This window comes from Physcomitrium patens, chromosome 18 (genome assembly GCF_059467195.1).
Source record: "Physcomitrium patens ecotype Gransden chromosome 18, ASM5946719v1, whole genome shotgun sequence".
NCBI classification, from domain to species: Eukaryota; Viridiplantae; Streptophyta; class Bryopsida; order Funariales; family Funariaceae; genus Physcomitrium; species Physcomitrium patens.
Window position 1 is genome coordinate 16,017,469 of NC_143427.1, and position 9,814 is coordinate 16,027,282.

The 9,814-nt window shown below is 40.2% G+C and overlaps 2 protein-coding genes and 1 non-coding gene across 3 annotated transcripts; 1 reads left to right on the forward strand and 2 right to left on the reverse strand.

Annotated features, from left to right (window-relative positions):
- Positions 1–1,162: 1,162 nt before the first annotated feature.
- On the reverse strand, positions 1,163–1,236 carry TRNAR-UCG (transfer RNA arginine (anticodon UCG)). The gene has a single exon. It is a non-coding gene; the product is annotated as a tRNA-Arg (tRNA).
- Positions 1,237–1,716: 480 nt separating this feature from the next.
- On the reverse strand, positions 1,717–5,274 carry LOC112294969 (putative pectinesterase/pectinesterase inhibitor 44). The gene is made up of 5 exons (XM_024546001.3): positions 4,494–5,274; positions 3,851–4,316; positions 3,289–3,682; positions 2,998–3,134; positions 1,717–2,843 (listed from the first exon to the last, which is right to left on the reverse strand). Exons 1-5 carry the CDS (start codon positions 4,784–4,786, stop codon positions 2,298–2,300), a joined length of 1,836 nt encoding a protein of 611 aa, XP_024401769.1. The 5' UTR covers positions 4,787–5,274; the 3' UTR covers positions 1,717–2,297.
- Positions 5,275–5,829: 555 nt separating this feature from the next.
- Positions 5,830–9,541, forward strand: LOC141046476 (uncharacterized). The gene is made up of 4 exons (XM_090244275.1): positions 5,830–5,922; positions 7,792–8,067; positions 8,843–8,945; positions 9,223–9,541. Exons 1-4 carry the CDS (start codon positions 5,830–5,832, stop codon positions 9,261–9,263), a joined length of 513 nt encoding a protein of 170 aa, XP_090100401.1. The 3' UTR covers positions 9,264–9,541.
- The last annotated feature ends 273 nt before the right edge of the window (positions 9,542–9,814 follow it).

Consider the following 9,814-nt stretch of genomic DNA (forward strand, 5'->3'; position numbering starts at 1 on the left):
GATGCAATAAAATTGAGGTTTAATGGATTTATTAACAGAATATGACTAATCATTAAACTTCAAAAGTAAATTTTTCTAATTTAACCACCTACATACATATTTACCAGAAGTATATTTTTTAACCAATATTATGTTGTTTGTTGTTGTTTTTTGAAGTTGAAGAATCAAATTTTAGCAACATGATAATTTTCCTAGATTAATTTTATTGTATTTGTTGTAGACATAATGCAATGTGCACAGCAACATATATGATGGTGTTCTGTAATAGATTTGTTACTCTATGTTGGTATGTGTATTTCAAATTTAACATCTATCAATTCACATCAAGTAGAGTAGTATTGTATGCATTGATGAAATGTTTGTACAGATAACAAATAAAATAAATATTGAATCCAATTGTTTCTCAAACATGAAATCAACCTCAATAGTTACTATTTTAAACTAAAAAGGAACCATATATCGCTGAAAATATATATTTTACGAGTAGTATGCAAATAATATGATTGTGGTTAATTGTGATTACCCATATAAATAACTTTATTACTTTTATCGAGAGACACAAACAAGAAAGAGTACAAAATAAATACACGTGATGAGGGTTACGTCAAGAAGTAGCATAAAAAAAAGCCACTATTGCATGCTTGATTTGATCAAGAAAAAACAACAATATTGGCAATAAATTTGTTTATAAAAAGGCATTGAATGTAACCAAATTACTTAGAGGGTGTAGCTAAAAGAAGAAATATCCATCATGTATGTATGAAAAATAACAACACATGACAATCTGCTGAAAAGTTCATGAAATTGTTCCCTCAAAATAAATATAGATATGCAGAGTATCACTAATTTCAAAAAAAATAAAAATAAAAATGGATTTCTATGATATGCATGAAGTATTTTGCAAAGAAGCACACCGTGACAAATATGTGGGAAATAATCATCAAAATTAAAATACAAAATGAACACTTGTGGGTTGACCATGAACTCATTCACGTTTATTTTATATTTCAATCCTAACATTCAATAATATTATTTAACAAATTGCTAATTGCAAAATTGGAACTGCCAGCCCCACAGATTGCGCAACATCATACCATATGGCAACAATTACCATTATCGGGGTAAGGGTAGAGAACGCTGAATTGAGTGTGCACAAGGTTGACGACCACGGAGGGATTCGAACCCTCGACCTTCAGATCCGAAGTCTGACGCGCTAATCCACTGCGCTACGCGGCCTTAGGGCTTGTCGGCGGGATAGAGTGATAATTTAAGAATATTATATCAGTTGATCGAAGGCAGCATGTCTTTAAATCGATAGCCAGATTTTGTGCTTTGTTTCCCCAACTTTGGGCACTTCATGCCTGCTATTGAAAGAATAGTTTATTTATTTATTTATTTATTCATTCATTCATTCATTTATATATATATATATATATATTTTTTTTTTCAAGTATTTTCATTGTCCTGTCAAATTTGTTGTTGTTGTTGTTGGTTTTATTTATTATTTTGTTTGTGCATTTGAATTTCGATTATTTTTGTACCAAAGAGTGCACAACAGCAACTCGCGATTCTTCGATGCGTACACTGTTGTAATATGACAAGCCCCAAAGGTATACGTGCAGAAAGTTTGCAGAAAACACTGTTAACACTAATGCCATCCCTTCCCAAAAATATCAGTTACAGAGGACCTGACATACAGAATACTTCTTTCTGTAGTTTATGATATACATAGATAGATATTTTGTTAAGGCATGTAATGAATACAGATTGTGAGTGTTCCATTGAGGAACACCACCAGCGATGGCAAGGCCTCTTCATGAGGCCCCTACATGCGATCTTGAGAGCTGCATCCACTTTGACACCAAACCCAGCACAATGCAACACTCCGTTTGTTTGATTGTTTGATGGCGCCATCTACCTCCGCCTAACCTTATAACAGGCAGCTTTACCGACAGATCTGGCTCCGCCCCCAGCGCCGCGGCATCCTCCGCCACGGCGAATGGCATCACATCCTGAAACACCGCACTCCGCAGAGCACCCATTCCGGATGATCAGGAAATCATGGGGGCGGGGAGAGTTTCTCGCATGGCTCTGTCCAACAGGATGACCAATGGCAAGCCATCGCTAACTTCGGAGAGACCAGTGCCTCCATCTGCGCTGTCTTATGCTGTCACATTGTCCGCAGATTCTAACATTGTGCGATGAGAAGCTCCTATCGTATGATAATTGTATGTACAAGCAATTGCGTTGATCCGCACTTGGGATCCTACCATATAAGTTCTCTACGTTTCTAGATTCTAGATTGAGCCCGTGTATGCGATGTCGAGATTTGGTAACCACCGACGTCCTTGAAGGAATTCGTCCACGCCGAACTTTTTGGCTTGTTCGGGGTACAGAATCCTGCTCCACGGGACTCGAAGTTTGGCATCCGAACCTGCACCAAAATTAGCATACTCGCCATAGTCGACGTGAAGCATTGAAGATATCTGTGCATTCCACAACGTCCATCCTTCGGCGGTCACCACTTTGCCTAAGCTCGATTTGATGTACATTGTCCTTGCATACTGGTGCCTCGGTCGCCCTAAATAAGCAGTTCCAGCTTCGACCGAATCTGATGCAGCATCGATCGCACATGCTTCGAAGACGAGCCCCGCGAATTGCTGAACCAAAGGCGAGGCGATGTCGCTTGCGGTGAAGGTGATCATATCATCAGGATTGGGGGGTTTTGCTTGCAGGGTGCACTGCTGGAACACCGCGGCTGCGCTCCCAAATACGAGGTCGACGGTGCCAACAATCGTGCAAGAAGTGTAAAATTGCCAATTGACGTGTGCGTAGAGTGCGTTCTGAGTTTCAAGTGTCCAGAATGTGGCACAGTAAGCACACGTCGACAGTAATTTGTAGTGTAGCACGCATTATAAAACTCTGATTCATTTATTTAAAAATAATCAATAAACAATAGACACAGAGTGATGTTGTGAAATGGGCAAGAGTACCTACCTGGTAACCTTCAATGAAGACGTATGCGAATGCTGACTGATGCGAGGTCACTCGAAGCGCCACGGCTTGTTCACCACTGGGTTCGGCAGTGTTCCGGATAGTAAGGGCCTTGGCAACGAATCCATTACCAAGAACAGCTGCAAAAACGAAGCTGATTACGTTGTCCATCCTTGGAATTATTCGGTCAAATGACTCTCTCTTGTACTCACTTTACTTAAACGTGTGTCTTAATGTTCAATAATCACTCAATGCAGTTTATGAGAAAGCTGGGGGCAATCAAGTTGCACTCACTAACTGTCGCTGTGAATATCGTTGACGTCTGATCAACCGCGACGCTTCTGTTTCCAGTGATGATGGTCATTCCAGCGCCGTCGCCCAAAAGTGTCACGTTTGTTTTGTCCCTTGGCACTTTCACTTGCTCAACATAGATTCCTGCCTTTATGCGTATTACATATCTCTTGCTTGAATTAGTCGGAGCTTCATCGATCGCGGTTTGAATTGATTTGTGATTACCAGAACCATCGAGAGCGACTACTGAGTCCGGCGTGACGCTGCTGGTGCTGGTGAGTAGCTGTCGGTCTTTCTTGCTCAACCAGGTTGGAAAGACATCATGATTGTCGTCGTCCATTTCATATATTCTCGTTCGCTCATCAGGCGACAATTTCGAAGCTCTAGTCAGCCCTTCCTGCCATGTCCAGAAGGTTCACAGAGGTTCAAGAGAGGGGAATATATCAATTATGGGAGCGCTCGCTCTCAAAATTTTACACAGAATTGAACTAAACTACTCACACTCAAACCACTCAATTTGTTGACCCACACACAGGAGGATTTTCAAGCCCTTGTGCTCTCATACCGGAGCTGCTAGAAGGCGTCGTCGGGGAAGCGGGGTGCCTTTTGCGTTCGAACTATTCAGACGCTGAAGCAGCGACAGTGCATTTGACAGAAGTTCTGTGTTCCGGTCGATATTGACTTCACATGAAACTTTCCGCTCTCGCAAGCCATCCACGCAGGTGAAGTGATAGGTCAAGGCAGCGCTAAGAGCTTGTTCCAGATCACCCACTTGCGTGACCTCCGACGAATCCACAGCATGCAAACATCTTCTCGTTGCGTCAAGCGTTTCTTGATACATCTCCACACACATTTCCAAAGTCGAGTACTGGATCCCAATTCTGGATGATGGCCATGAGTCTCGACACCGCGTAAGGTTAAGATATGTTTCATTTGTGGATTTAAGAGAGGCTTTCACGGATTTTGAAGCAACAACTCGCGAATTTGTCGTGTCTGATCCAAAAAGTGTGTCGTTGCATGCGCTTGGATACCTGTGACGATTGAGAAAGATCACACTCCTATCAAATCCTTGATTCAAACATGTGACCACCTTCAAGGGTCTGTTTGTAAGTGTGTTATTTGTTTTCTGTATTTCTGTTCTCGTGTCCATGATATGTGGCGAGTGAGAAAGAGAGAGAGAGAGAGAGAGAGAGAGAGCGTGAACTTACAGGGTGTTATTGCAGATGTCATTTGAATTAACAAAGATTGAATTGTTGTTGCTGCGGGACATCCTGAAGCCGACAAAACATCCTACATACACAGCAGCAACTACGAAGACGACGAAAGCTGCCATTGCTCTCCGACCCTTCTTCGAAATCTTTGGGATTTTCCAACTCTTCTTCTGCTCTTTCGCCTCTGGCTCATTCTCTTGATCGGCATCTCTGATGCTTGGACAAGCTGCTGCAGCACTGTTGTCCTGTGGGATACCTTCGACGTCCACAGGCAAGATCGCCGCGGGCATATTTTCTAAAACGTATCCCTAACGTCCTTAATCCTGTTAGATGCTAAATGCCTCAATATCTAATGCTTCCGAACATCTTTAACTCTCAAAGCTTCCTTACATCAAAGACCTTCCACAAACGTCTAAACTTGTGCCCAAATCGAGGCTCAAATAACACGGAATCGGCATTCGAAACAATCACTGCTAGAAGGTCTCGCCTTCGACAAGGTAGGCTAGATCAAAATCCGAGAACAATGAGAACGATAGCTAGGTCCAAAGCGGGTCATCTCGTAGAAATCCTCTTCACAAGCGCCACGGCGTCGTTGAATCTGGTTTTCGCAGAAACTCACAGATGACATTTGTGGCGGGGGCAACTTTTGAAGAGAGTAATCTGTATGTAAGTTTTTTCTTATCAGCCAGCTTGTATCACTTGAATCGACGCGATGACCGAACAAACTGATTCAGCACAAGTCCTACATGTCGGAAGTCCAATCACGAGTGAAATTTCCACCGAGACCAACATGCGAAGAAACAGCTGATTATATAATCCAAGAAATCGTCATGTCCATGACATCATCACTTCTGAATGTCATCCTCCTTCCTGGATACAGCTGCTCCACTCCGTTCAGCTCAGAATGGGTCGAGTGCACAAGGGACCACTCGGTGAGATCATAGATCCATCAATTTTTTTATTTTGTTTTATTTTATTTTAATATAAAAGTCGGACCGCAACTTCCTCATCCTTCGCAGCAAGGTTTTGCAGAGAAACGAAACAAGTAAGCCTCGTCACACCTCTTTTCCGACTTTCGTATTGGACATAATTAGTAGTGGGTGAAATGTGAAAATTCTGCAGGTTGTCGACAATCAACGTAGACCAAGAGAAAAGTGCGGAGGTGGGAGCAGATAGCGAGGTGCATCTTCGACAGTGAATCACCGTCGCCCGAAAACCCCACTAGAACCGAATTTGTCTGCAACCTTCCCGAGTCTAACAAGCTTAGCCCAGGACTAGAGTCGGAAATCGGCCCCATGCGGGTCACATGCAACGAGGGTTGAATTTCCCCCACATGGCAAAGCTTCGCGGAAGGCAAAAGGATGTGGACATTGGAATCCATTGCGTGCCTAGCGCGCAATCGCAGCTCGGGGATCTTCCATTCCTGGTCTTGCTCTTCCTCGCCGGAAGAGCAAGACCAGCGGGGCAGCAGCAATACAATCACTTCACCATGATTTAAGCTCATTTTATAATTTGATATTTTATTATTAACTATGCCAATGGGTAGGTTATAAAAGTGATTTCCAGTTCATTCATACTAAAGTTATGACAGGGGCAAGAACACATGTTGTTTAGTATTGATTGTAATATTTTTTTTGAAATAAATCAATTGTGTATGAAAATGTCTACATTGGTTGTTGGGTATGCAAATGTTGTCGGGTTCATAGGTTCGATGTTAGCCATATCATCTTGTAGTTTTTCAATGATCTCTTCAAGATTCACTTTAGGGTGACATTCAAAGGAATATAACTTTGAAAAAATGGGAGATGGGAATCAATATGAGCCACTGAAAATATAGTGGTTAAATGCACATGTGACACTTTTGGTGGAGAAATAATCAGTTTCTGTACACAACTAGAGGATATCACTCAATGCACAGAACAAACCTACCACTATCTGATTCTATTGTATATTCTTTAAATGATTAATTTCATTTTTTTACTATTCTTTTAGCAAGTTATATCCTCTTAAAAAAGAATTCTTGGCATTTTATAATTGGTATTTGAGTTCTCTAATAATTTTCTATCCACCAATTCTCTACATTTTATGCTACTCATTGGAGCAAAAACAATTTGATTCTATCTTCTGTAATACCATATGTAATATTTAACCACTCTTTCTTATTTATTTGTTTATCTGTCTTTTAAAACACAATTATAGTTCAAAATAGTATTATTATTATTATTATTATTATTTTAATTTAATACAAGTCTTCTTGTTATTAATGTGTATCATATCTTAACCATACAAAACCACTACAATAAGCATTCAAGGTTTTTTTATATATATATATATATATATATATAATAGTGGGTACTTTATGATCTTTTTAATTTTTTAACTTTTTTTTTCTATGGCAGAAGTATCATTTTAAAACCTCTTTTGATAATATCATTTTAAAATTAAACTCTTACAAATATATCCTGTTTCTTTAAAAAAATATATTAATTTAATCTATTTAGAACCATGTCAGATATTTTGAAGATCTTCAAGTTTATCTATTGCATCATTACAACATATAAACTACAGATTAAACCTACAGCTCAAATAGATAAACAACAAATGTAAACAACTTAAACAACAAATGTATTGCGTCCAGATATTTTGATGTATGAATTAAATAAGGAACTATTAAAATTTGAGTATATATATATATATATATATATGTTTCTTAATTGAATAATAAAATGTTGGAAGAAGTAGAATAGATATTGTGATTTTTTGTGGAATTAGAATGATAACAAGATAACAAAAATAATACTATGTAAAGAAGAAGATTTCGTTGAAGTGAAGAGTTGATAGTAGACCATAGTTATAGCCAGGCGTGGCTCTGAAGCCATGTCAATTAATTCGGATATGCAGAAACACCAGAATGAATTGTGAAAGGGGACACCTTGAATGAGCTCCAGCCCCAATTCCATTCACAGTGTAGCAACACACACAGAACACACACACACTGAACATCACTTCGAAGCCCCTTTCAATGCGAGTTTGTCTAATGTTCCAAGACTCCTAAATTTTTGGGTACTAAAGTGAGAGGAGCCACCATCTGGCAAAATGGTGGCCCTAATTTTCTCTCGTCAGCCCGGATGAAGGATGAGATATTGTTCCAGTGCGTGACAACATCGCCAGCGTCATGCCTTTCTCCGTCCCACGTGATCACTTCCTCCGACGCGACAATTCTGCCCTTGTGCCAATACTTAGTCCAATCCATACGGAACCAGCATAGGTCATCATTTACTTCATGATCTAACAGTGTGCTTATGTTTCACAATTCTGTATTTCACGCGTTCTCTGCTCAGACTGCTTTGTTCGACCGCGTAACCCTTCAGACAACCTAAATGACAAACTCGCAATAACCATCTTAATAACACCAATTCAACAAGCGACTCTAAGGACGGGCTACCTACAGCAAGATTACCTTTGTCGTGACCGCAACACAGATCTGATCGACACGCACGTTGTGGAGAACGAGAAGGACCGCGCCACCAGAAATGGAACGCAAGGCTCTCAGTTGACAAAGCAAGGACCGGTAGGGTTCCGGAGAGCTTCCCCTGTTTCGTCGTCGAGGTTTTTGATTGCGCTTCTCGCTCTTGTGCAATCTCTGGCGTTGCTGCTCTCTCTCTCTCTCTCTCTCTCTCTCTCGCTCTGCAGATTTCCATCTCTCAGACACCGATTCTGCTCTACGTATGTACCGCTGTCAGTTTTCGATTCCACTTCATCTGCCCAGCTGATCTTTTCATACTGCGTGTTGATTACCCCGATTATTGAGGTGTTGTTTTCTTTCCGGATGTGGAGGATCGTTCTTGCCCCTGAGCAATTTGAAGTGGACGCTCGTCGTTACTTTGTCCATGTTCCTCCATGGTTAGAATTTACGTATGATTTCTACCCAGAGGTCATGAAAGCATTAATTGGATTGCATCTGTGACTTGAAATAGGTTTGCGGTGGCTTCAGCTGTTACTTTTTTGTTCGTCTTCTTCTGGTTTTGCTGCCGTGTGATCTAGCGAATACATGATCTAGTGAACTTCGTAATGCTAGATGTCCCGATTCGTGGTTTTGTTGATTAAGTGGATTTCAGTGTGGTGAATTTTAGTAGCTTCGATGGTATATAGAATTGGTTCTTGATAACCGTGCAGCGTCTCACATGATGGATGACTGCTTGGTTAGTCCCCGGATTTTTTGTTTTGTTTTTTCCTGTTTCGACAGTTTGCTTTTTCTCGTTTTGGATCGGTTCTGTGAACGTTGAAGAGCGGGTCATCAGGATTTTCATTTAGGTCATTTTGTGGGGTAGAAAACTGTGGTGCAGGAAGTACCAGTTGCAGATCGAGGTGGAAAAATGATTGCAAGGTGGGGGGGGGGGGGACATATGACTCCGGACCCAATACAAAGGTCTCGTAAGGCTTGTAAAGGTAGTTTGTTTTGTCGTTGAGAGAGATGCCATCCATAACCATGTTTGTTTATTCACTCTCTCTTCAACACACACACACGTGTTACTGCCGCAAACCTGTTATCATGTTTTGCCATTATTGATTTTGTCTCTCTTTTAAATCGTGGGGTCCTGGAAAAAAAAGCCTCTTGAAAACGAAGAAATGAGGCGAACTTGTGATTGAGCCCATTGTTGGGTATTGTTATGCTGCTTCATCTAATCATCAGTATATCTTGGGTTCGTTTGTTGCTTTTGTTCAGGTTGGTCAATCTTCTGGGCAAATTTACTTAATAGAATTTAAATCCGATGATAGCAAGTCCTTTTTTTTGGGTACAGGTATGATTATCCCCTTGACCAACCGATCCTTAGAAACTGGTTGATTCATTGCCTCTAGAAATATTTCACCCAAGCTTGTCTGCCACATTGTACTGTCTTTTAATGTGAAGGGCAGTTTTGGTAGGCTCATCAACTATTATTTTTCATGCATTCAAGGAATGAGCAGATGCCGTTTCTATTAAGTGCCATGATGGTTGCGCCTACTTGGCTGTCATTCAGTTCAATCGTAGATTATTGCATTCATTTGTTTGAGTACTCCATATATACTATATATTCTATATACAATTAAGTGTGTACTATTATGATATGAAAGCATACAATTTTAATTTTAATCTAAATATGGAAGCACATAAGGATATAGATGTTAATCTTTACAACTTTTTAATGCATTACTTAAATCATCTATCAATCAAGTGAGTGTTGATCAAGATGCACCTTGTATCTTTGATGCTCAAAATTAATGTGTCATGTTACATTTTTTTTTTTGTGAAAATTTAAAGCCACACTTCATCTTAT

Excerpts from the sequence above, each read along its gene's own strand:
- LOC141046476 (XM_090244275.1), top strand. The coding sequence starts at position 5,830 with ATGGCAAAGCTTCGCGGAAGGCAAAAGGATGTGGACATTGGAATCCAT. Across the intron at positions 8,068-8,842 it reads AGTTGACAAAGCAAGGACCG|GAAGTACCAGTTGCAGATCG; the intron begins GTAGGGTTCCGG and ends ACTGTGGTGCAG. Across the intron at positions 8,946-9,222 it reads GTCTCGTAAGGCTTGTAAAG|GTTGGTCAATCTTCTGGGCA; the intron begins GTAGTTTGTTTT and ends GCTTTTGTTCAG.
- LOC112294969 (XM_024546001.3), bottom strand. The coding sequence starts at position 4,786 with ATGCCCGCGGCGATCTTGCCTGTGGACGTCGAAGGTATCCCACAGGAC. Across the intron at positions 4,317-4,493 it reads GACATCTGCAATAACACCCT|GTATCCAAGCGCATGCAACG; the intron begins GTAAGTTCACGC and ends CAATCGTCACAG. Across the intron at positions 3,683-3,850 it reads GACGCCTTCTAGCAGCTCCG|GAAGGGCTGACTAGAGCTTC; the intron begins GTATGAGAGCAC and ends TGGACATGGCAG.